This window comes from Euleptes europaea, chromosome 13 (genome assembly GCF_029931775.1).
Source record: "Euleptes europaea isolate rEulEur1 chromosome 13, rEulEur1.hap1, whole genome shotgun sequence".
NCBI lineage: Eukaryota > Metazoa > Chordata > Lepidosauria > Squamata > Sphaerodactylidae > Euleptes > Euleptes europaea.
Genome location: NC_079324.1, coordinates 63,678,907 through 63,705,283, shown reverse-complemented (window position 1 = coordinate 63,705,283; position 26,377 = coordinate 63,678,907). Strand labels below are relative to the sequence as shown.

General features: G+C 52.0%; 1 protein-coding gene across 1 annotated transcript; it reads right to left on the bottom strand.

Moving 5' to 3' along the window:
* Positions 1-1,780: 1,780 nt before the first annotated feature.
* Positions 1,781-25,083, bottom strand: UBE3B (ubiquitin protein ligase E3B). Its single transcript, XM_056859179.1, has 26 exons — positions 24,917-25,083; positions 24,395-24,515; positions 23,379-23,438; positions 22,471-22,575; positions 22,280-22,376; positions 21,441-21,526; positions 19,944-20,026; positions 18,971-19,076; positions 18,058-18,178; positions 16,521-16,698; positions 13,988-14,157; positions 13,398-13,565; positions 11,454-11,625; positions 10,856-10,974; positions 10,172-10,286; positions 9,261-9,360; positions 8,421-8,540; positions 7,033-7,209; positions 6,816-6,926; positions 6,498-6,635; positions 5,767-5,832; positions 5,132-5,190; positions 4,514-4,696; positions 4,034-4,145; positions 3,375-3,467; positions 1,781-2,003 (listed from the first exon to the last, which is right to left on the bottom strand). The coding sequence occupies exons 1-26, from the start codon at positions 25,075-25,077 to the stop codon at positions 1,812-1,814; spliced, it is 3,213 nt and encodes a 1,070-aa protein (XP_056715157.1). The 5' UTR covers positions 25,078-25,083; the 3' UTR covers positions 1,781-1,811.
* Positions 25,084-26,377: the final 1,294 nt, after the last annotated feature.

Here is a 26,377-nt window from a genome sequence, read left to right as displayed (position 1 = left end):
CTGTCTGGGCACTTCCTTCCCAGAATTTCCACAGGGGCGTGGGTTTTCCCCCCACCCCGGCAGGGTAGCAGAGTCAGCCCCCAGCCGGTGGGAAGGGCCAACCTTGCAGATCGCCCGAGTTTCAATCCCTGAACACTGAGAACAGCAGCAGCCTTTGGGGGAAAAGATCAGGAGTTGCTACTGCCATACCCTGAGAAGGGGCACAACCAGTCCATTTTATGGGGGAAAGAGTTATGGCAAGGTGGCAGTTCTCCAAAACAGGCCCTCCTCTACTATCACCGCCTAGGGTTTGCCAGATCCTTCGAGACAAAGAGGCACATTTAGTCAGAATGAACAGCCGCAACCTGTTTATGGGGGACAGTACCACCCCAAGGACGTACACCCAGATTTTCAGAACATGGAGAGGGAGGTGAGCAGACAGAAACAGGAAAACCAACCCACACGAATACATGGAGTGAACAACTCACCGCTTCAGCCAAAACTCACTTGCAAGAGCTGAGCTTTGCAGGAGTTTGTACTCCATAGTTGCTGGCGGTTTCCAGAAGAGAGAGAAACACATTCCACAGAAACGAGTCCCTGAGAATTTGGTGTCCAGAATGGCTCGGGGCTCTAAAGCTACACAATCTCCGAGGGGCATTTGTCACAGGGTCCGGCCAGTGCCAGAAGCGCTGGCTCCGCTTACAGGCCGAGGGCTCTTCAGCCCTTCCTCCTCAGCGTGAGCAACAAGCAAGACTCTAGGAGAGTCCTCTGGGGGGCCCTCACTCCTGGACCTAGATGAGAGCCAGCTCAGGTGCAGCAGAAGGACACAGGCGGGCCAGAGCCTCAGGAGAGGAGGGGGTTAAAGCGCCCTTTGCCTCTGTGCTCGTGCGGGAGGCTCGCCTGTGCTCCCAGTCCACTGCCCCCTATACAAGGCCCGGCTGCTGAGGGTTTGCAAACTTGCCACTGGAAAGGGTCCACCAGGGAGAAAACAACAACATCGCAAACATGGTTGGCCAATGCTCCGTGTTACAGCTTCCCGGACCACCAGGCTGCTGAAAGTCTCATAAAATAAGTTAAGACCAAAAGAAAGAAATCGACTAGCAAATGTTTGCTGCGGGACCAAGTGAACAAGTCTAAGGTGGCAAAACAGGCCAAAGTGAGAGATTCCGTTTGGGGGAAAAGACTGAACAAAGAAATGTGCGAGGCTCTGTGGACAAGATGAGACGAGGCTTTTGGCAGAACCAGCTGCGACTCCCGGGCAAAATGTCGTCTTTGAGTTACGTTGCTGTCGTTTCAGAGTGCTGTAAAGGACAGGGGTTTGGTGTGCACTGGGGGCCGGATTCCAACTGGCCTCCCCCAACTTTCATAAGCGGGACAGAGAGAAGATGGGCCCCCCCATTCCTTGCGTGCCTCTGTTCCAGGGCAACCCCACCCAGGCCCATCCTGCACACTCCCAAATCCAACAGTGTGTCTGGAACACACACAGAGGCGTCAGCCGAGCCGAAGGAGCAGGCAGAGTTTCCAGGCAGCTCTCCGATGATCCATACCTGCCGCATGTCCTGAGTCAGAAGTAGGAAGCCCCGGCATCAGGACTTGTCCCGCTCCGCAACTCCACAGGCTTTGAGCTCAAAGCTGCTTTTAATAGGCCAGCTGCCTTCAGATCGTGGCAAGTCAAAAGCTGTTGGAACCGTAGCCGGCCCTTTCCCCTTTGGGGCCGCCACACTCAATGCCAAGCCCACGCAGGGCAGAGAAGAACTGCTGCACCCCCTGCCCGGAAAGACCTGATGTGGCGCACCCGGCCCCTGCCAGCGGCTCTGGAAAGATCCTGACAGCTACGAGAGCTCGAAGCCGGTATTCATGCTGATGGCGTAGCGCAGCTTCTCCCGCAAGACACTCTTCTTGCTGTAGTTGGGCAGCTTGAGGAGGTTGAAGCAGGTCGAGGAGGTGGGCAGGCGCCCGCCCGGCTCCTTCTTCCGGATGGTGAAGAAGCCCCGCAGGACGCTGCCTAGGGTGTCCCCCGTGTCCTGCGGCAAGAAAGGCTGCCGTGTTATTACTGCAGAGGCCGCGCCTGCCCCTTTCCCCCACTGAGCCCCATATCTGGCGTGGAACTGGGAGGCCGATCTCCCATGCTGGCAACCTCAACAATAACCCCCCACAACAGTGTGGGTCTTGCTGAGGCCAGCTCCAGCAAGGCTGAAGAATCATAGAGTTGGAAGGGACCACTAGGGCCATCTAGTCCATCCCCCCGCACAATGCAGGAAATTAACCTCCCCCCCCCGCCACAATGATCTCTATGCCCAGATGGTCAAGATGCTCTCCCTCTCACGATCTGCCTAAGGTCATAGAATCTCAAGCCAGCAGAAGGAAACATAAGAATTGAAGTCTCCAGGAGAAAAGAAGGTTGGTTTTTATATGCCGACTTTCTCTACCACTTAAGGAACAATCAAAGCGGCTTACAATCACCTTCCCTTTCCCCTCCCCACAACAGACACCCTGTGAGGTAGGCGGGACTGAGAGAGCTGTGACTAGTCCAAGGTCACTCAGCTGGCTTCGTGTGTAGGAGTGGGGAAACCAACCCAGTCCACCAGAATAGCCTCCCCCGCTCATGTGGAGGAGTGGGGAATCAAACCCGGTTCTCCAGATCAGAGTCCACTACTCCAAACCACTGCTCTTAACCACTACACCAAGTTGGCTTCCACCTTTAAAACGCCCTTCCCCAGGAGGTATGAAAGGGGGAGGGAACAGAGAGCATCACAACTGGGAAGAGGGATGCCAGCAGGCGTTACTAGAAGCACTTTGGTTGCCCAGCATCTCGCCCAGCTCCCTTCCTGCCTAGAGGACACCACCCTAGCCCTGATCATTCTGGCCTGGGATTTCTCCAGCACTGGCCCTCCCTGACCCACCACTTCCCCAATGTCACTTCCTTAAATAGGAAGGACTTCACATCCTGAACTTGGGACACCCTACTGGGAGCGACTGTCCCCCCTCCCATGCATCCTTCCTCTCAAGGGGCAGAGAAGCAGGCCCTTCCCCTCCACAACCACCCCCAGCCAATCCCAGCCTCAGGTCTCCCCCAAACATGCCAAGAGCTATTGCGATTTACAAGAAGGATGGAAGGAAGGCTCTCAGCTCACAAAGGCCAAAGCATGGGTCGTAGGGTTGCCAACCTCCATGAAATCTGCTATTACACAACTGATCTCCAGCCAATAGGGATCAGTTCCCCTGGAGAAAATGGCTGTTTTGGCAATTAGACTCTATGGCACTGAAGGTCTTCCCCTCTCCAACCCCCCCTCCTCAGGCTCCACCACAAAAATCTCCAAGTATTTCCCAACCCAGAGCTGGCAACCCTAGTGGGTCAGGACCATCATCCTTCACCGCCATCCCCAGCCACGTACCTGGTCATCCGAGACCTCCACGCAACGGATGGAGAAGGGAGGCTTGAGGTAGGCGAAGCCCAAGAGTGGCGGCCGGGAGCAGCTGGTGACAAACTGGAGCAGCCGACAAAAAGAGAAGGTGATCAAGAGAGGCCCAGGGACTAGAACCAGGGATCGGGGGTTGGGAAAGACCTCTAAGCTGAGACCCCAAGAGCTGCTGCCTCGACAGACCAAAGATCGGACTTGGTAGGAGGCAGCTTCATGCGCTCCACAGATCCTCCTCTCTATCCCCCCTTTGCTGGAGAACAGGGAACACAAGCAAAGCACTGACTTTGCTAAGGGAGAACCCTCACTGCCTCTGGAAAGAAGAGCTGGTTTTTATATGCCGACTTTCTCTACCACTTAAGGGAGACTCAACCCGGCTTGCAATCGCCTTCCCTTCCCCTCCCACAACAGACACTCTGTGAGGTAGGTGGGGTTGACAGTTCTTAACAGAACTTAACGGCTATGTGTGTAGGAGTGGGAAGACAAATCCAGTGCACCAGATTAGAGTCCACCACTCATGTGGAGGAGCAGGGAATCAAACCCGGTTCTCCAGATCAGACTCCACCGTTACAAAACTTGTACCCAAAATATTAAGACATGATACACGCACATTCCTTCTCTGCCACTGATTTTACCTTGAGAAACATGGCTCTTTCATCGGGGCTGAAGTCATTGGCGAGGATGTCCCACAGCCAAATGATGACTCTGTGGCTGCCGTGGAAGCCCCCGTAGTACACCGTGTGTTTCCTGAGAAAGAACAGAGGGGAAGCCAAAAGGGCACGATGGCCACTCAAGTCCTGGATCCAGGGGAAGCCCAGAGCAACATGCAGCAAGCTGCAAGCTGGGCGGCAGGACCATGACACGGACGAGGGGAGCCACTGTACCCCTCCAGGGGGCTTAGCTGATCTTCCTAGCCCAGCATCAGCTACCTTCAATTGGAAACGGACCACGCCCATCTAACTGGGCTGGGACGGGGACCCCTTTGCCCAGAGCAGACCGAGGCTGGCCGAACCCTGTGGCATCTCGCTCTACCACCCCCGGGGCTCGATACGCCCTGCCATCATGCCAGGAGGGCCCCCCGCGCACCATCTGCCGTTCAATTCACACATCCTTACTTCAGGTCTTCCAGGTCCATCTCGGCATTGTCACCGGATATCAGACGCTGAAGCTCCGGCGCAGAGAACATGCGAATCCATTCCGGCTTGATGATGGAGCGGAAACCACTAATGAAAGCTGCCATTTGGTTTTTGATCTGGGTGTGCATCCGGAAGTGGGCCATGAGGTGGATGTAGCTGATCCTGGGTTTGAGGGCAGAACAGTCAGGCAGAGGAATCCATCACACAAAGCCCCTGGGGGTGCAAAACCCCACCCCCACGCTGCAGAGCCACACTGCAGCCTCTCCTAAGACCAAGCCATTCTGGGCGAGTTCTACGTGGACAGGAGCAGTGCGCTTTACTCTGGCTTTATTCATTTACTTGACAAAATATTCCTCTATGGCTTTTTTTGCACAAACGAATCCAAAGTGATTCATGCTGGAGCACGCTTTCATCTGAGAGAGATGAAGGCATGCCGGTCCTATTTTCAGGCCATTCCAAACCTGAGTGGATCTCAGAGTGCTCCAGTCTTTGGGTCAGCGGGAAGCTCAGAGTCAGATAAGCCCCTCAGCCGTGAGCCAGGCAGCCCTGAAGGGGAGTTGGAGGACAAGCACCCAGGGGTTTCTGGTTGCTCCTTACTTGTTTTCATTGGTAACGGGCATGGTTTTCCCTCCAGGAACAAGTTCATGGCAAACAAGCTGAAGAAAGGGAACAAGAAGACAGACAGACTGGGTATCACTTGTGTGGAAGATCCTGCCCTGGGGTGCTAGACAGGAGCTATTTTTCCTTTTAGTTGCCAGTACTCACACAGCCTAACACCCCCCTCCCAATCCCAGATGCTTTAGTGCAGGTTTACCCAGTTTGTGGGGGTAGGCAGTAGGAGATGCACTTTGCACATGGTCACAGGCACACCTGCTTTGCAGGTTTGAAGTACAAACCCTTGAGGGAGGAGTCTGTGAGTGTACAAATGGAACATACTTTTTCTCGCAGGAATGAGCGGGAGGGGGAGAAATCAAAGCAGATTTATGGCAAGATGTAAGGAGTGGCCGTTTTTAAAAGACAGCTCCCTGTTAACAACAGAGATGGTGGCAGCACAAGATGCTCGGCAGGAGACAAAACATTCACCTCGCCCTGCCCTCTAGGCTGGCCCACTTCCCTCTCACCAACGACCCGGCCAAGAAGGACCATTTGGAATCTGACGGCACACTGCTGCCCTTGGAACCTCAAAAGACAAGGATGGAAAACAAGAGACCCAAAGAAAGGGGGAGGCCTACCTGGCCCATCACGTCTTCATCATAGGAGAGTGTCAGACCCAAATCGCTGGTGTCTCCATCGTAACGCTGAGAGGGGGAGAGGAGAGGTCAGTCTCCTGCAGCCTCTGCAGTTCGTCCTCAATGCACCAGGGCTGCATGGGCTTTGGTGCCAAAAGCCCCTGAAAATCCACGCCAAGGAAAAGCTGAATTTGCCAACAGGTGCAAGGACAGAGGCTGGCTGGAACATCGGCTGGTCTTGCAAGGCATTTGCTCTGTACTAGCCTCCCCCCCCCCTTGGAAATCTCACTCAGCGCCTCCGCCAGCTTCCGGGGCGGTACCACCAGACTTTGCCCACCCAGCCGGCTCTTAAGGGCCAGAAACAAGAGTGCTGAGATTCTCTGGAGTCTGAACTTTATACCCAACATGAATTCCTCTGGTACATTTGCACAGTGAGACACTGTTGGCGTTGCAACTACTTTTGCTTTCCTGGGACCAATCACATTGAAGTACAAATCGCACTTTGCCAGATTCATTTGCTTAAGGTTATCGACCCTGTTCTGAAATATTCCTAATTCCAGTCCATCCACAGGAGGATGGGAGCGTGGAAGGGACCATACACACGCAAGAGCCTTGAAGGGGCTGCACACAACACTCCTCGCTACGGAAACTACAGCAGGCAGGGAGCCGCCAGGGGCCCCTCCGGAGAGGCTGGCCTGCAGACCCAGCCAAACCACAAACAGCTGCAACCGAACCTTGATGGAGGTGAGGTTTTTATAGAACTCGGAGTCCAGCGAGGGAAGTTCATCCACCGAACTGTAAAAGATGCTGTGGTGGTGGCCGAGCAGCTGGCTCAGGAAGAAAGATGCAAAAGGGACGTCCACAACGATCCCCTAGGAAGTGGGAGAGACAGCTGTTTAGTAGGGATTGCATTTGCTGCAGCCATGAAGGATCATGGGGATCATGCCCTAGGAATTGGGAGGCCCGGCCGTTGCAGAGGGACCGCGTTTGCCCTAGCCACGCCTGACTGTGGGGACCACACCCAAAACCCACACTCGGTGGCCCCATCTGACCTCGTAAACAGCTTTCCCAAGCATCTTCCCGACAAACTCAAAGAGCTGGAGGTAGTTCTCGTGGATGTAGGATGTTGGGGAGGGGTACAGCCTCTCATCGCCACTGGTGGTCTGCGCAAATGAAGCAAGAGGGAGTGAGGAGACAGCAACAAATGCCAGTCACTGTGTAGGAATGGCAGGAGACATACGGAGCATTTCTGTTTTGCACAGCCAGTACCTTAAAAAGGTTGAGAGCAGGGTCAAACACCTTCTTGATGATCTCCTCGAGAAACTCCTTGAAGACGCCGTCTTGGTCAATGCCGGCCTCATCCACCCCCAGATCGTTCACAAACTTCACCCGGATGACCCCCTTCATGGCATTCTGAGAGAGCTGCCGCAGCTGTTCGTACCCATCCTAGGATGGGGAAAGGGCGGTAAAATGTCACCAGACCAAGAAGAACAGAGAAACAGAACTGCTCATTTGTGAACTCTGCCAAGATTACAGATTTGTCCCAATGCAGGCTTCAGCGGCCTTCTCACTTAGTTATCTATGGCGAGTACGGATCCCCAGCAGGAGACCAGGGAGGGAATCTTTACAAAACCACGAATGTCTACAGTGGGTATGTGTGGGCAGGCGGGAAGAAGAAAAGTTGGTTTTTATATGCTGACTTTCTCTACCACTTAAGGCAGAATCAAACCGGCTTACAATCACCTTCCCTTTCCCTCCTCACAACAGACACCCTGTGAGGCAAGTAGGGCTGAGAGAGCTCTAAGAGAGCTGTGACTAGCCCAAGATCACCCAGATGGCTTCATGTGAAAGAGTGAGGCCAGTCAGCTCTTGCTGTAAATGAAAAGAAGCCTCATTATTTGGATGGAAGCTGCTGCCACTGAACTCTTCAATAGTACACCCTCATCATACCCATTACAGCAAATTAATTATGGGCAAAATTAATGACATCTAAACAAACAATATATCCCTGAAAATAGGTGGTATATGACTACAGTATGCATGGAAATTGTCTAATGCTGTAGTTTGTTTTAATTAAATCTTTATACTACATATTTTGACTTTAAAAAGGTAAAGGTCCCCTGTGCAAGCACCGGGTCATTCCTGACCCTTGGGGTGACATCACATCCCGACGTTTCCAAGGCAGACTTTGTTTGCGGGGTGGTTTGCCAGTGCCTTCCCCAGTCATCTTCCCTTTACCCCCAGCAAGCTGGGTACTCATTTCACCGACCTCGGAAGGATGGAAGGCTGAGTCAACCTTGAGCCGGCTACCTGAAACCGACTTCCGTCGGGATCAAACTCAGGTCGTGAGCAGAGCTTTTGACTGCAGTACTGCAGCTTAACGCTCTGCGCCACGGGGCTCCTGTTTTGACTTAAACTTTGTCCTTATCACTCTGGAAGAGAAAAATATCTCAGAGGGCTCCCAGAAATTTCTAGTTTTTCTGTTGAAAAAACAATATCACCTGTCCCTGCCTCCATTTGTCTGGGGCCGTCTCCCCTCTACACTTAGTGAGTTTCAAGTCAAGATACTGCAGTGAAAAGTTGGCACAGCACAAGGAAGAACTGGTTTCTGTCCCCCCCCCCCCGCCCTTTGGGAAGCAGCTCCGCCCCCCCCTTACCTCTAGCATGCGCGACCGGCGGATGGTGATGTGAGTGACGTGCGGCGAGGCAGAGCTGGTCTCCACCAGCCCGAGCTTCTCCTTCTCTTTGGTCACCATGTTCCGGAAGAGCAGCACCCTCTGCAGTTGCCAAGACAGAGAGAGGGAAGCAATACCATCATCTAAGCACAATGTTCACGTCAAGACATATTTTCAACGGCTGCTTCATGTGGATGGACCCAGCTTCCCTGGAGGGCATCCAGAGTGTTTGCCTGAGCACTGTCGTGCACAGCGTGTCTGGACTTCAGGAGTTCACCTGGTAGCAACTTCACACCACACAGTTCTGCTATGTACAGTTTATTTACAATATATACACAGAGTCTTTTAGCAGTCAACATTCACTGCTTAGACTATCAAAGTGCTTCGCCTACCACCAGCGTTCCTAACAGGACAGTCTTACATTCAATGCAGACTTATATATACATTCATGACCAATCACATTTCACCTGAGATGAGTCATTCTGGAAATCCCCATTTCTGGCTGCACAAACTAGCTCAGACCAGCATAATCACATGACTCAGCTGTCAATCTGATCAGTATGATCTATCTAACAAACTGCAGACTAGCTAAACTTAGACATATGTTGACAAGCACATCACTAAAGATGCATGTGGCCCTCTGCTAAAGGCAGACATGGAGCAGGGAAACTGGGAAGTTTTCCGATTATACGTACAGAATTTTGAAAAACTGCAATTCCCATGACTATACCTAATTATAAAACGGTCAGTTCCCAATTCCGATCTGGCATTTGCCCGCTTCCCTCATTTTGGCCTCCTGCACGTCCCCCCCATCCCACTTACATTTTTGTGGGGGATGACGTGAGGGATGTACTGCAGAACCAGCTGGGCTCGTTTCCGGTCTTTATCAAGTTCCTGGAAGAGCAAGCTTGGTTTGAGGTCCCTAGAACAAGAACAGGGGAGGTGATTCCAGACCCCCGTGAGAAGCGCCCAGAGTCCATCAGGAACTGGGCCGCTGCCAGGGAATCTGAGGAAGGAGGCTTCAGGCACAGCGAGGCCCTCCACGGATGGTGCAGGGCTGCCTCATCTCTGCCAACGACTCACCCGCTTGCCTGGGACATGTTAACTTGCCCCCCAGCCTCATCTTCTCCCCATCTGAAACACTGGAAGAATTGTGACCTATGCTTTAGCTGTGAAGGTGAGGAGGCTAAAAAGGACTGACCTTTGGAAGACAGCAGGGTGACAAGAAAAAATGGGGAGGGGCTGTTGCTCAGTGGCAGAGCATCTGCTTGGCATGCAGAAGGTCCCAGGTTCAATTTCGGCATCTCCAGTTAAAAGGACCAGGCAAGGAGGTGATGCGAAAGACCTCAGCCTGAGACCCTGGAGAGCCGCTGCTGGTTTGAATAGACAATACTGACTTTGATGGACCAAAGGTCTGGTTTAATATAAGGAAGCTTCATGTGTTCAATGGCCCTTTCTACCTTGGTTCTACAGCCAATGCCCCCCAAGGCTCAGCTCCCTCCCCGACAAGCTTGCCATAGGAAGGGACCAGCTTCCCCTGCTGGTCTTGCCCTGCCAAGAGATGGGCCCAAGCCACGCTCCTGCAGCACTACTGGGCTGGACCGAGCCAGCAGCGGCACAGGCCCCGCAGAGGATGGGCATGCCGTTGCCTGGACCAGCCCCCATTGCTGCCACCTGCCTGGCCCCAGAGGAGACGCGCTTCACAGGCCTCGGTACGAGACCCTGATGCTCACTTGCGCAGCCAGTGGTCCTGCGGAGCAAAACGCCGGCGGCAGTCCCTCTCGTACAAGACCATCAGCCAGCCGTGAACGGAGTGGAACAGCTCCAGCGTCTCTCCTTTGGCGTTCTCTGGGGCAGAGGGAGGAAAAGAGGGTGACGCAAGCGGAGTTGCTGCCTGCAGGGAACTCCCCCCCCCCAGAAGAGTCACTCCCCCCTGTGCTGACAAGCAGGATACAGCGCGGGAGGAAGTGGCAGCACCTGCATCTTTAGGTCCAGCCTTAACTCATGCCAGTATGGCATGGTGGACTAGGATTCAGGAGACCCAGGTTCGAATCCCCACTCTGCCATGGAAGCTTGCTGGGTGGCCTTGGGCCAGTCACACCCTCTCAGCCTAACCTACCTCACGGGGTTGTTGTGAAGATTACATGGAGCCAAGGAGAATGATGTAAGCTGCTTTGTGACCCCATTGGGGAGAAAGGCAGGGTATAAGTGAATAAAATAAAACAATAACATCTCCACTAAGCAATAGACGCTTGCTGGGTGATGTCGGGCCAGGCATTCTCTCAGGCTAACCTACCACACAGGGTTGTTGTGAAGATAAAAACGGAAAGAAGGGGAAACAACGTTGTAAGCTGCTTTGGGTTGCTGTTGGGGAGAAAAGCAGGTTATGCATGCCTGTATAAATACAAAGCGCTTACCCACAATCCCATCCCAGATCATCTTAAACACAAAGGAATTCAGGAAAGACGAAATGGTAACAAGCTCTTCCAGCTTGAAGGAGACCTGCTCTTCATAGACTTCGATGTCGTCAAGAATCCTAGGGGGGAGAGGGAAGGACCAGGCTTCTGAGCCCCAGGAGGGAAGAGGACAGCAACACCACACTGCAAACTGAGAAGGGGGACCAAAACCCAAAGCCTCCCCCTCCCTCCATCACAATTCTCCCCACACGTGCACCCCTGGCAGGAGCTGGCACAAGGCAGAGGGGATGGCCACAAAGCAAACTCAGGGATCCCTTTGGCATCACATATGATGCCTGAGGGAAGCTTGCAGTATCTCCCTCCCTCCTCTTGTGGGAGCCACCACTGAGGAAGCCCAGTTCCCCATCTGTGCCAGCCTTGGTTCTCCCCCCTCCCCCAAGGGCATGCACAGCAGGGCATCAGCTACTAATCTGACCTCCTGGGGAGGCTCCTTCGCACAGAGGCAGGCTGGCCAGTCCCCCGGCTCTAAGCTTCCCCTGATCCAAGTTTAGGAGCCAGCACCAGAAAGGCCTGATTCTCTCACTTGCCAGCCACTTACGTGATGAGATGACGGGAGCAGTCGCAGAAGAGCATCAGCATAGCCAGAAGCCTCTTGGATTCTTCCGTGTCGTTGTTCAAGCACTCCAAGAAGAGCTTGAGGCCTCCCTGGGGCCCCAATTCACAGATGAATGCCCATAGTTTGGGCAAGAGGTCATCCAGGTATGTCAGGCCTTACGAGGGAGAACAGAAGACACCAATCGCAAGAAGATAATTCACAGTGGGTAGCCGTGTTAGTCTGTTTGCAGTAGTCAAAAAGCGCAAGAGTCCAGTAGCACCTTAAAGACTAACAAAAATATTTTCTGGTAGGGTATGAGCTTTCGTGAGCCACAGCTCACTTCTTCAGAAAGCTCATACCCTACCAGAAAATATTTTTGTTAGTCTTTAAGGTGCTACTGGACTCTTGCCCTTTTTGACAATCGCAAGAAGGATGAATGAATCTCACCCTCAAACTGAAGGGTATCTGTAAAGCCAGAGTACTCCCCACACCCTCAACAAGAAGTTACTCCTGTCCCATACAACAACGTTTTCCACCCTGGCAAAAGATAACAGATTGATAGGCCTGAACTGCTCAAAAGTACCAACAGATGCAAACCCAACAACCAAAAAAGGCACCCTTGTTTAAAACTGATATTCTGGAGAGTCTAAGTTTCAGAAGCAAGCAACAGAAACTGTTTTTCAGAGATACATTCCAAGCGGGAGCTGGCGTTCTGAGAAGATCAACAAACAGCTTTGACTGGACCAACGCGAAGTACACACCCAGGGCAGACAGAAAGGTCTGGGGCTCCCTGGGGTGGGAGCTGCTGCAGGCAACAACAAAGACCATCTAATGGTTAATTAGCATTCCGTTTTTAATTATTTAAGGAGCCCCGTGGCGCAGAGTGGTAAGCTGCAGTCCAAGCTCTGCTCACGACCTGAGTTCGATCCCGACAGAAGTCGGTTTTAGGTAGCCGGCTCAAGGTTGACTCAGCCTTCCATCTTTCCGAGGTCAGTAAAATGAGTACCCAGCTTGCTGAGGGTAAAGGGAAGATGACTGGGGAAGGCACTGGCAAACCACCCCGTAAACAAAGTCTGCCTAATAAACGTCGGTATGTGACATCACCCCATGGGTCAGTAATGACCCGGTGCTTGCACAGGGATCTTTACCTTTTAACAATGTGGAAGGGATCCTCGGCTGGAGGGGGGGCTGTGCTGTTTCCTCCCCTGCCCCAACGGCCTCAGCCCCTCTAGCCCTGGCTTGTGCGGTGTGTAAACAGCACTTGCTCCATGAAAACACAGAAACAGGCACCGAGCAGATTCCAGCAACCCAAGAACCTCAACTTTTACAGAAATGAACACAAGTCTCAAGTCTTCAAGGCACTCTGTACAAAATCAGTAGGAGGAATTGGGGGGGGGGGCGAACGTCTGAACACAGAGGCAGGAGCTGAGCATTTACATAAGAACATAAGAAAGGCCATGCTGGATCAGACCAAGAAGGCCCATCAAGTCCAGCAGTCTGTTCACACAGGGGCCAACCAGGGGCCTCTAGGAAGCCGCCAAACAAGACGACTGCAGCAGCAGCATCCTGCCTGTGTTCCACAGCACCTAATATATTCGGCATGCCCCTCTGATCCTGGAGAGAACAAGTATGCATCAGTATCCATTTTTACTAGTAGCCATGGATAGCCCTCTCCTCCATGAACATGTCCACTCCCCTCTTGAAGCCTTCTGAGTTGGCAGCCATCACCACATCCTGGGGCAGGGAGTTCCACATATGTCTCTTTCTGTCCTGGTTGCTGCCCACCAAATGCTTTGTCGGTACCATCACATTTGTCCCTGAGACGCTGCTTTGCTCCCCTTCCGGAATTTGCCCTCCCAAAGCTGCAAAGGTCTCAGCTTTAGCACGGCCATCCTCTTCCTGCCCTCCTCCCTCCCACACACACACTTCCCTCTCCCCCCAACCCACCAGTGAGTATCTGCAACCGGATCTGCGTCAGAGTGGTGAGGGCCATCTGGTAAAGGACGCAGACGCTGCAGACTTTCTGCACCTCTGCGGAATCCACCCTCTTGCCTCCAACGGGTTTCAGGATATTGCGGACGGATGCAGATTTCTGGAAGGCGCGCTTAAAGAGGCCTGGCGGGAAACAGCAAAGGAGGGTCAGGCGTTTTCTGGAGAGGATCGCCCAGTGCAGGACTGTTTAAGAACCAGCATGACAGTAGCGTGTGTGCGCATGTGTGCTCCTTCCACCCCTCAGGCTTCAAGTCCCAGCCCCACCCAGACAGGGACTCTGCACGGGGACTTGTGGCCCAGATGGTGGGCCCTGCAGCATGCAAACACTTCCCCTTCACGCACTTCCCAGGGGCCTTTTGCTGGTCCTAGAGATAAATCAGGGAGGCCAAGTCTGCCGATGGACCTGCAAACGGCCTCCAGGTACAGCCACAAGCTGGTGCCAGGCCTCCCCAAGACCAGAAGCCCTTTTAACCCCAGCCTAAGAGTCAGAGAATAGCCAGGGAGGGCCAAGAAACACAGCCTGAAAGTGGAGCCAGCAGACTGACTTTTCATGGGCAGGCTGTTCTGCGGTGAGGTGGACGGTACTGCCGCGTGAGATGCCTCCGGGTTCTCCAGGAGCTTCTTGCTGAGGACGTCACTGAAGAGCATGCGGATCAGGTGGATGCCCCAGAGGTGCTGCAGCTGCTTGGTGAGGAGGGGCATCGACTCGTTCAAGCTAGGAGAAGGGAAGCGAGGCGGATGAGGGACCCAAAGACCCCTGCTGGCTGAACGCTGGAGAAGAAAACTAGGCTGGACATGATGAAACATAAAAAGAAGCCTGAAAGGCTCCAGCTGGGAGGAGGGCAACCCCGCAGGAGCAGTTCCTGCTTCCACTGGTGGCAGCGGAAAGGGTTGCAGCCAACTTATGGCAACCCAGTAGGATTTTCAAGGCAAGAGACCAAAATAAGTGGTTTGCCATTGCCTGCCTCTGCATAGCGACCCTGGACTTCTTTGGTGGTCTCCCATCTAAATACTAACCAGGTCCGGCCCTGCTTAACTTCCAAAATCTAATGAGATGGGGCAGGTCTGGGCCATCCAGGTCAGGGCAAAAGGCATACAGAGGTGGTTGGCCGTTGCCTGCCTCTGCATAGCAACCCTGGACTTCCTTGGTGGTCTCCCATCCAAGTACTAACTGGGGTCATTCCTGCTTAGCTTCTGAGATCTGACGAGATCAGGCTGGCCTGGGCCATTCAGGTCAGGTTTTAAATATTAAAGCAGAGCAAAAGTGCTCCCCCTGCTGATCGTCGCAGATAACAGCACAATCCATTCTCAGCAGGAAGCATCATGGAACGTGTCACACCCCTCTTTAAAAGGCTGCACACGTTTTAAGCAAGGGTCCCATCATTCCACTGTCCGGAAACCAACTGCAGTAAGCCCAGAACCGGCGTGCTCCTGTACTCCAAGTCAGGAGGGTGCTGACAACCCGCTCTCTTTTCTTAGGGCACAGCTCCGTGCAAACACCCGCTCTCCACCAGCAGCCCTGCGTGACTCAAGACCAGCCCCACTCAAACAACAAGTATATGATCAGGTTCCCTCGAGAGGCACCACAAACATTTTCTAGATAAATACACATGCACTTACAGAACGATCTTAAAATGGATTTAGAGGCTTTCAGGTTGCAAAAGCAATCTGTTGGAACTCATGATCTATTATTAGTGTGGTGCTTTTTTGAGTTCCAGAGTTCAGAGTAGCGTTTTGTATTTCCCCTCCCATACAAGCCACCCCCTTTATAACAGGAAGGGATAGGAAGGGCCGTCAGGGATATCTTAATGGTTTGTGGGCTAGGGCCCATTTCTTCAGATGCATGAAGCGATTTCTTGGTCATCAGATTACATAACACACACAGAGAAAGCAAGAAAAAACGTGAACGGTGGGTTCCAAGGCTGAAAAATGCAAGAGAGAGCTTGTACTGTTTCCATGCAATATTTATCCATATGATGTAGAAATCAATTTCTTGAAGAAACTTCCACAGATGCAGAAAGGCTCAGGAGGGTTTCTGAGTTGGTCTGCAGCAGATGAACTAGACTGGAGTCCAGGAGCACCTTAGAGACCAATGAGATTTTCGGGCTATAAGCTTTCGGGAGTCAAAGCTCCCTTTGTCAGACAAAAGCTTATATCCTAAAAGCCCTGCCAATTTCTAAGGTGCCACTGGACTCAAATCTGGCTCAGATATAGAGAGTGGTCATCATTTCAGTAGTGGCTAGAATGTTGGTGTAGGAAAGCAGAAACCAAAATCCACACGGAGCTACTAAAGTTTACTGGGAAACTTCAGGCCAGTCGTTTTCTCTCTGCCTTATCTACCGCACAGAGGAAAAAATGGAGGAGAAAACCCTGCACACTGCCCTGAGCTCTTACAAGAAAGGGTGGAATAAAAACATACTGAAAAGCATCAAATAACACCCCAATGTCACCGACAGGTCAGCAGCAGCTCAAGAATATGCCTCATGCATCTGACGAAGAGCGCTCCAGGCCACACAGGCAAACACTGCAATTAATCTGTTAGTCTTGAAGGTGCCACAAGCCCCTCCTTCCAGTTGCACTGACACAGCCTGACACAGCTGCTGTATTGTGTGTTAAGTGCCGTCAAGTCGCCTCCGACTCATGGCGACCTATGAATCTATGTCCTCCAAAACAACCAATCTTTAACAGCCTTGCTCAGGTATGCATCGAACAGCTTTGGACTTTCCTTTCGCATCCGTTCGCGTCAACCGCTGAAGGTCCTTTGGCTTTAGTCCAATTGCATTATTAAGAATAGCACTACTTGTACTTGTCCTCCGCTCTTCCCCAGTAGCTGATTGAGTGCCACCCGACCTGGGGGTCTCATCTTCCAGCACTATATCTTTTTTCATTTCAGGTTTTCTCACCTGGTTGGAATTTTTAACCAAAGTGTGCAATTTACAACGCACTAGGATTTCGGGCAGAAACAAAGAAGACTCATACAAAAGATGCGACTGAAAAGTTGCAATATCAAGCAAATGATCTGACCAGCCCACCACTGGGGCGTAATTCGGACCCCACAATGCATCACATGGTGCTCACCCATAATCCACCGTCTGGGAGAACCAGCCGAGAACGGGGTGCCAGTGCGTGAGGTTGGACTTCTTTTGCGAGACGTACTTTTGGCAGTACGAGAGCATCTGGATGAGGATGCTCACAAAGCGTGCAGTCTCCTCCTCCAGCACCTTGTCGTTCAGCGAGCTCAGATAGATGAGGTTACCTGGGAAGCACAAGAAGGGCAACAGCCGTCAAAGAGGGAACAGGGAATAAAATCCCACACAGAGCACTTAACAAAGGCCAGATCTTGTGACCAGAAGTCAACTCTGCCATACTAGTTGATGTTAAAATCACATCTGCTTGTAACTGAATGCCACAGTTCATGGCAACAATTGCCCGTGAGGTCAACTATGTGACTGGGAAGTGCTGCTGCCTGGGTAACAGATGTGATTCTGGCTGGAGTTGGCTTTTGGTCTTCCTCTGTGGGACAAAGTCTGGCTCACTGACTTGAGCCAACCGGACCTCTTCACTCTTGTTCGCTTCAGAGCACATGAAGCTGCCATCCAGCATGAGGCTCTCTGTTCTGGCTGGTAGAGGCTCTCCAGGGTGCCTCAGACGGAGAACCATCTTTTGCCACGCCCACTCCCAGAGACCCCCTGTTCAATGGGTGATACCAGGGATTGAACTGGGGACTGACTGCATATACCACGTGCTTTGCCACGAAGGCACTGCTGCTCCCCGTGGGACTTCACTGACCATCACCCCTCCCCAAGTTTATGCCACAAAAAATGTGCTCTTTTCTAGAAAACCAAAAAGCTACAGAGAACTATGTGATGCAGCCACCCAGGATTTTCAGTTAAAAGAAACAAATAAACAAACAACGATCGCTGGCTAGCTAGATCAATTGATCCCTGTGTACTCACAATGAAAGCAATCAAATTTGCACCACGGTGAACCCAGTTGTGAGCTGAGAAGGGCCAAGTCCTACATAAATCAAACCTACCTGAATAACGTCTAGGAGTCTGCAATTAATTACTGTGCATGACTTATTTTGCTTCTGCTCATACCAAAGAAAAGCAAGACGTTATTCTGGGCACAACCCCCCAAACACATGCAAACATCCGGAAGTCTAACCAAGCTGCCTCCACCCCATCTCGAGCTTCTGAGGGTTCTCCAGGCTCACACACATCTTGACCACCTTAAGAGCTGGAAAACAGTCCAGGAAAAAAGACAGAATCCTTGATGGAGCTGCAGCCCATCACCATTAAAAAACATAAAAGCCACCACTATAAAATTCTCAATATTAAAAAAAGCCATAAAAACAACATTTAAGGAGCATGAAAGGAGACCCACAACAACAACTTTAAAACCATCAATTACAAGTCTAGGTACGGAGACTTGTTTTGGTCTGGCACTAAAAGGACGAGAAGGTAGGCAGCCAGGCGAACCTCCAGGGAGGGTGGCATTCCAAAGGCAACACCCACATCCTTCCGGAGAGCCGAAGAAAAGTGACCTGCAGGCCCCCGAAGCCAGGAGCACAGCAACACCCGGAGCCCTTTCCCAGCCTCCCTCACTTACTCACCCAGCAGGCAGAGCGTGTGGCTTCCTTCAAGGCACACACAGACATCTTGGCACTGTTCCTCATGGCTCAGGAACAGGAGGAATTTGTGCAAGAGGTCGTGCGAGTCGATCACCGCCAGGCGCTGAAAGCAAAGCAGGGTTTTACAGTATGCCGTCAAACATCAGCGCAAGCCAGGAAATCGCCAGTTCAAGCCTCACTTCGGCCTCAAGGTCATGAAGCGGCCAGAGACCAGCCGGGGGTCCCTTTGCCCCTCCATCAATAACAGGAAGACAATTATAATACTGGCCAGCCTGACAGAGTGCATGAAAGACTCTTTCAGGGGTCTCCAACATGGTGCCCACAGACACCTTTCCTGGTGCCCAGGAACTGTTTTCAGAAAGTGGGAGGGGCCAGGTGGAGGCTCCTCTCCAGCAAGGCTTCTGATTGGCCACTGGAGATTTAACTGGCTATGCAGATTTTTAATTATGTTGTCTTGGCAGCAGCTACCACTACTGCACAAGGATCTTCACTGTATGACTGAAGGTAAGCTGCGGTAGCCATTTTGTGGCTGGCTCCGCCTCCTTCGGCAGCCATTTTGCGGCTGCGCACACTGTGCTATAACAGAATTCCAATTGTGCCCACTGGCTCAAAAAGGCAGAGGACCCTGCAGTATTGATACACAGTGTTTTGGACTGCTAAAAGACATGATTTAAATTTTCACCCCATCTCCACAACAAAGAGGAACATGAAGCGGAGAGGCCAAGGGACATTTTGTTAACAGGCTGGTAATATTTTTGGGCTCCTCTGCCAGACCACCAAAGGCCAGGGGCCGTTGCAGAGAGCCGCTGTCCTAGAGAACTGCCCTCCAAGCCAAAGCATTGCCAAGAATCCCCCCCAAAAGACTCTTGGGTTTGTCACAGGAGGGCCCGCCTACCTCTGGAGTCAGCGTGGCAAGATGGGTCACTATGGCAGGCACAGACATGATGTGGATCAAGAAGGATCGCAGGAGGTTGTCGGAAAACTGAGCAGCAACCACAGGACTGAGGAGGGGAAAAGAAAACAAGAGAAAGATGCAACCCTCTGGAGCACTCAGACAAGAAGTTAGCAATTCTACTCCAAAGAAATCTGCAGGGCAGAACGAGAAGGAACTCCTGTGGCCAGAAGGGGAGAAGTCTGTGCTTCATTCGTGCAGTCCTGTTGCAGAGCAAGTGGGAGCAGCAGCCCGGTCCGGAGACCCTCCCACACAAAGGGAGGTTTCCAACCTATCCCCCGAGGAGCCCTGCTGCTCCTGGGAATCTTACTGGAGGTTCCTCATCAACAAGCTCCCTCCCTCAAAGTCAGTTTGTCCACCAAGACCATGGCAAAATGTAGCGATGGTCACCGGCTTAAGTGAGAAACTAGACCTGGTCTATCAACAGCTGCGAGCCTCGACGATTCAATGGTGCCTCCGAGCTCAGAGGCAATGTGCCACTGAGCACCAGCTGCTGAGACCAGCTGTGGCTTTAAACATCTGGCTTGTGGGCTTCCCAGAAGAACGTGGTCAACCACTGTGAGGAACAGGAGGCTGGACTAGACAGACGTTTGGCCCAATCCAGAAGGGCTCTCTGATGTTCACTGTCTCCTCCTAGGATGCCCCGGAAGCATTTTCAGATGCATTCTCCATGGGCAGAAGGATGGGGGGGGGGGCTTGAGGCCACAGCAACCACCCTCATGAACAACATGTGCCACCCAGAAGGCCTCCTGAGTTCCTTCTGTGCGACACCCCTCCCACCTTCAGACTGGGATATAAGGACTCAGGGATCTTTGACTCTCGGAGGTTCATACCCCAAAAATCTTATAGATCTCTAAGGTGCTATGGGACTTGAAGCTAGCTGGCCCTACCTTATAGGGCTTTTGTATGGTCTTACCGCAAGGCGAGAGAAAACACTGCTGTCAGAGTGCCTTTGGAGAGGGAAGGTCTGGATCGCGCCAATCCATTTGTTAGCAGAATCTGAAAAGAAAGTCAGGCATTGAAAGGACACAGGGGCAGGGGGTAGAAATTATTGGTGCTGGCTGTCACAACCTCCCTAGGGGTGGGTCAACCACCAAAGTGTTACAACCCTGCTCCAAGTCAAGTCTTGGGCAGTCTCTCTGGCAGGGTTTCTAGCAGTTCTGAGACAACAATCATTTTCTGTCATTCTTAACACCATAACAGCTACAGCAGCTGCACCATGCAGACAGCATATCCAGATTGCCTCTCCTGGACCTTCAGTTTTTAAAAAGAGGCCATCTTGCAGGAAAAAAACCCACACCCAGCAAGTTCAGCTCAACTGGGACAAGGCTGCAGTAGAAAAACAACCGCTTAGAATTGCACCAGGGAATTTCACCAGCCATTTTCTCAGGTGATCTCAAAGGCCCTTCATGAAGCAGCTGAGTCAATTAGCCCACAAATCTTTTCAGTAGCCCATCTGTGTAACAATACACGCCTATGGCCGGGGGTGGTGGTGGAATCCATTCTATTCCCACCTTGCAAAGACACCAATCACGAACTGCAAGTTTGCTGCTGAACACAGGAGAGCCCTGTGAAGGAAGCACCAGGGTGGGATGCACAAAACCTGGCATGGTTGAGATGACCCTAGGAGGTGTCCTCAGGCTCACCCCGCCCTCTCTCTCTCCGTGCATGGCTCAAAACTTAAAATGGTCTGAAGTCAAGCCACAGTTATCCACATAAACCAGGATTAAACTGCAGTTTGCAATCCTGACTTGGAGGGAAGTGAACACAGCCTAGCTTGTAATTCAGTCGACCACCCCCCCCCCACACACACACACATGATGGCTTGCTACAATGGTCCTGCGTGTAGGGAGAGAGGAGAGGAAGGGAGCCCACAGGCTGGATGCTCTCCACCAGCTCATTTGCCCAATGGCACAGCAGGTTCTGTCCCTGGCCCCAGCCCTCTTCAGAACTCAAGAACCACTTTTAGAACAGGCAAATCTATCAATCCATCCAAGCTTTCAGGGAGTGGGAAATACAAAAAAAAACCCTGCCTGGCAGGGTGCGAGGGGGAAGGGACCCCCTCTAAAGACTATCAAGGTCTTGGATCCTGTGGATCTGTTCTGTTCTGAAGTGGCACCTGCCCCTGGCAGGAGGGCTCCAAAAGGCTCAAAGTGCCTTTGTCTTACAACAGGGAAAAGGTGTGTGCCATCATTAGCAGGATGCTACCAGGATCCAGCCTGGCCTCTGTATACACACACGTGTGCTTTTCTTTTTTATTTATTCCTATTACAAAGCATGAGTATGACAACCTCACAAGCAGAATGAACTTTACAGTGACTTGGGAGTACACACGTGACACGTTTTTTACATAAAACTGAAATTTTCCACAATTAAAAACCCCCAAAATTGGTAGCCAGAAACGCAAACCTACCTGGAGCACAGAATAAAAGCCTTTTTGATTGAGATGTCCCATGATATTTGCGCAGATGTGGTTCATGGCCGGCCGCAAAGCTTCTCCTGCAACAGCCATGGGGGGGAAGGGAACTGATCACATGATACCGGGACAAAGCTCTTCTATGGCTCAGCTCTTGGACCTAGAAATGAGGAGAACATCCCAAGGCCTGGCCTGGCCCCTCCCCCCACCTGGTCCATACAAAGCAAAGGCATCAGCTCTTCTGCTCCACCACAATCCACATCAGTCCCACCCCCAAGTATGCCGTCCACGTGCCAACCTCTGCATCCTGGAGTCACATAAACAGTCACTCTGGTTGCTGCACTTCACCTCCTGCAACTCGCTTACAGCCCTACCCTATGCATGTTTTCTCTCAAGTAAAGGCAGTGACAGCCAGAACAACAGAGGGGCTAAAACACAGGACTGCAGACTTTGATCCAAAGCCCACCATGAAGGTAACTGGGTGAAGCAGGACCTGCCCCTCTCTCGGCATCTCCCTGAGCAACGTCGAAAGAGAGTACAATAATATGGGGGGGGGGGCGGCAGGCAGATATGGCTACATGCTGCAGATTCTCTCCAGAAAGGATAGCAAGGCATGCTTTGCTGCAGGAAAATTACAAATACAACAGTCAACCTAACAAAAGGCACTACATGGTTGCATTTTTGATGTTTTACGCATGCAGTACAGACTGAGGAACAGCTTTCTCTAGGAGGCAAGGGTACACGGAAGCCTCACTTTCCCTGGAGAAATGGGCAAGAGGGCCTTGAAACAACTGCTAGAAAATGGAAGCTTCTAGATAGGACCCTCACCCACACACCTTTCCCCCGCAGGATCTTCCACGTGGAGGTGTCTGTAAAGGTCACCAACATTGTGAGGTGCAAGTTCACCAGCTTGGAATCTTGCAAGATGTCAGGCTGGGGGAAAAAACCACCAGTGATATGGAATGAAAGGTGGAAACCAAGTCCCAGAAAAGCATACACAAAGAGGGGAGAAACTAATCCCTTTTACCTTGAGCTGCTTGAGATATTCACAGCAAAGCCACAGAATATCCTTGACCTGCTTGATCCACAAGAGGGTGAGCTCCTTCGAAAGTGCTAGCGACACATACCACACCTGGGGGCCAAAAACCAGGAGGAGATGGTGAGAACTGCTGGGGGGGGGGTGGAGCTCCCCCTTCATCACAGCTCAGATGGGACAAGCCAGTGGAATGTCTGTGGGCCATTCACCTTCTCAGGCAGCAAAGCAGAGAGCAGCCAGACAGTCACAGCCCAGCTTCCGGAAGGAGGCAGAGGGATCAACAGGGTTTGAACCTCACTGCTCCTCCCTTTGGAAGGCAGAACCATGCAGGATCAAGCTAAGGAATGGAAAGTTCACCAGAGCAAGGGCAGAGAGGCTCCAGAGGTGGGCGGCTGCAGGGAAAGGGGCGAAATGCTACACCCACATGAAATGCAGGGGGATCAAGCAGGGACTTCTGAGAAGCGCTGTGGGAACTGGCAGCCAAGGCAGTGGGGGGTGGGGCCACTGCAGCAGGGCGATCCGGCAACCCGACCAACACGAGATGCTGAACCTGGGCTGCAAAAGGTCAAGCTGCTATTCTAAAATCCACTTTGCATCTTCTCGGTAAAAGCCCAGGCCATGGTTGCATTTTTACCCCATCCCAACTCCCAGGTAACCCTCTCCCCGTCCTGCCACCTTGGCTCTCATGGAGTCTGCACACAACCATATCATTTTCTGGGGTTTATGCCCTACAGCTGAGTTTTTCACTATGACAGCATATAATACTTAAACGCATCCTTGTGGGATATAAGCGTTTCGCCACCTCCTCTGGTCTTCTGTCAAGGGAAGAATGCAACTTATATAAAAGCTCACACACAAACCTCAGTTCACACTTCCACTGTGCAAACCAGTTGGCTCACCTTAGCCTCATTCTCAGCATCCATACTGTTCAGTATACATCGACACAGCTTTTCAAATCTCTGCAACAAAAGGGGGGGGGGGGGAGAATCCATGATGGAATGGCTATAACTTTGTCACCCTGACCCCAGGGCATCAAGTCAAGCCGTGTGCTCCAAGCTTCTGGAAGCCAAGAACATGGTGTACCTGCATTAGAATAGGAGGCACACTGTGCTCTTACTCTCTTGAAGAGGATTCTACCTCCAGCGTAGTTCAGTGGTTAAGAGTGGTGATTTGGAGCGGTGGACTCTTAATCTGGAGGAGCGGGTTTGATTCCCCACTCCTCCACATGAGCGGCGGAAGCGAATCTGGTGAACCGGGTTGGTTTCCCCACCCCACCACATGAAGCCAGCTGGGTGACCTTGAGCTAGTCACAGCTCTCTCAGCCCCACCTACCTCACATGATGTCTGTTGTGGGGAGGGGAAGGTGATTGTAAGCCAGTTTGATTCTGCCTTAAGTGGTAGAGAAAGTCGGCATATAAAAACCAACTCCTCTTCTTCTTTTGTGTCTGCATGAGTCAGTGATCCGGGCATACCTCCCAACAACAGACAAACCCAGGACAGTGATTCCATCAGAGATGCAACAGGGAGTCCCCTTACAAGGATGGACAATTCTGCTGCCCTCTCTCAACCCTCCCAAATAGAACTGGCCATTGCTCCCAAAGAAGGACGGCCGTCAACTGACAACACTGGGAGCAGCGCCTTGCACAGAGATGCCATGGCAGGCTCCTCGGTGGATGTAGCTACAGGGTTCAGTTGATTCCTCACAGCAATCTAACAGCTCCCTCAGGGAATACACGTATGCTCCTGCACACAGGCTGGGGAGTTTATTTACAACTGCAACTGCTCCTCCTCTTGCCTCTGCTCAGCTCCCCACTCCTGGGTCCAGGGCCTCTGTCACCCTCCCGGAGACGCTGCTCAAGCACAGACGACAAGAGAAAATGCAGCACGTGATCAGGCAGCTTAGAAAGAGCCATACCTCTTTGTCGTTTTGGAAGGTGAACACAAAGAGCAGCTTCCGGGAAGTCCTGAAGATGGAGAGGGCTGTTCTTTTGCCAGGCCCAGGGCCATTGGCTTCCAAGAAATTATCCACCTCTCTCCTGGAGAAGGAAGGAAATCACAAAAAGCTGGCTCAAGATTCCCAGCTGGCACCAGAGGGTAGCAAGGCTGGGAATTTTCCAGAACCTCAAGAAGAGAAGTGAATGCCCAGGGAGAAAAGTGAAAAAAAGTCCCTTCCATTTCCTGGCCCGACACAGCTCTAGTCCCAAGATGCGCCCAGGGACCAGTGCCCCAACAGCACCTGCCATTCTCATCCTCCACACATCAGCCAAGGAGGCCCATGGCAGCCCAAGAGGACAGCCTGCTTAAACTGACCTCGTTAAGGAGGGCCTTGGGTCTGCACCCCCAAAATCCCAGAGCCAACCCACTGGCCAGAGGGCCTCAGTTCCACTGAGCAGCCACCCATCCACACTGCCACCACATGCTTATCATCATCCCATACCTGATCTCCCGCTGCAGCCGGCAGCGGCACAGAAACCTCCGGACCAGGGCCTGGATCTGCACAGCAGCCTGGTCCCGCTCCTTCATCTCACGCCGCTCCTCACGAGCCTGGCGTGCTTTATCGAGGAACTGAGCCTTGGATAACTGGGAGGCGCTGAACATGTTTGCAGACTTCTGTCAATGGAACAATACAATAAGGGGGAGGGAAAAGAGGTCACTAAGGGGTGGGAGACACTCCAGGAAAACTACAGTGTGGAAAGGGAACCCTCCAAATCTGCTCGACAGCCTCTTCCGCTGCCCGTCTTCCAGCAAGCCACAATACAGCCCTTCTTTTAAATAAATTGAACTGCTCTCCTTTCCTTCCTGGATCCCTCCCAGCCCCTTCCCTTTCATGCTTCTATTGGAGCTGGGACCCCATTCACTTTCAGCTATGCATTTTTAAAGAAGAGCGGATTAAAGAAAATAACATGTGCCAGAAGAACCAGGACTGCTGCCAATTGCATTAGACTGCTCTAGACAATCTGGATGGACCAGGTAAGGCCATCTGGCAGCAGGCCATGAGAGACTCAAGCCCACAGCATTCAGGAAGCCAGCAGAGTTCCCCGATCACTTGAATGCTTGTTGTATGGGGAGGAGCACCCTGACATGGATCTGGGACCCCTTCAGTCCACACAGATGGCTTAATACACATGAACACATGAAGCTGCCTTATGCTGAATCAGACCCTTGGTCCATCAAAGTCAGTACTATCTACTCAGACCGGCAGCAGCTCTCTGGGGTCTCAGGCAGAGGTCTTTCACATCACCTACTTGCCTAGTCCCTTTAACTGGAGATGCTGGGGATTGAACTTGGGACCTTCTGCATGCCAAGCAGAGGCTCTACCACTGAGCCATGCCCCCACCCCCAGTGGTTCTCCCGCAAACTGGAAGGCGCCTGCACACTCACCAGTGGAGAGCAAGAATTCCCTCCAGGTGATGACATGCACAAACTGATATGCACATGGAGAGGGGGGCTCTGAAGCATTTATGCGGGCCATAATAACTTTGTAGAATTCTGTGCAAGGCTAAGCCAGGATGACAACCATGTGGTACTCCACTATCTGATGTAAGGAAATCTTCAAAAGGAAAAGCTACATCAAATCCTGTATTCTCGTTTTTTTAAAAACTACTCACCCCAAGGATGTGCTTTTTACAGTGGAAGGACCCAGTGGTCACCTGCAGACAAACATGGTTCGCCCTCACTCTGAATTCACCTTCTACAAATGCCTCCTTTTCTCACTGCAGAAAGAGAACCAAATTAATTGCCAGGGGCCTGAGGCTGCACTCCTTAATGGCTTTCCAGGCTGCTCCTTTTCTAAGCTGTACGCACTGACCCAAAGATGCAGCAGATAGTAAATGAGAAAGGATGAGGAGCAGAAGAGCTCAGAAATGCAGTGCAAGAACACCAAATCACGCCCTTGGCC

Coding starts and splice junctions, on each gene's coding strand:
- UBE3B (XM_056859179.1), bottom strand. CDS start 25,077: ATGTTCAGCGCCTCCCAGTTATCCAAGGCTCAGTTCCTCGATAAAGCA. Junction 13,566..13,987: donor GAACAGCCTGCCCATGAAAA/GTCAGTCTGCTG, acceptor GTTTCCCGCCAG/GCCTCTTTAAGCGCGCCTTC. Junction 9,361..10,171: donor CAGGACCACTGGCTGCGCAA/GTGAGCATCAGG, acceptor TTCTTGTTCTAG/GGACCTCAAACCAAGCTTGC.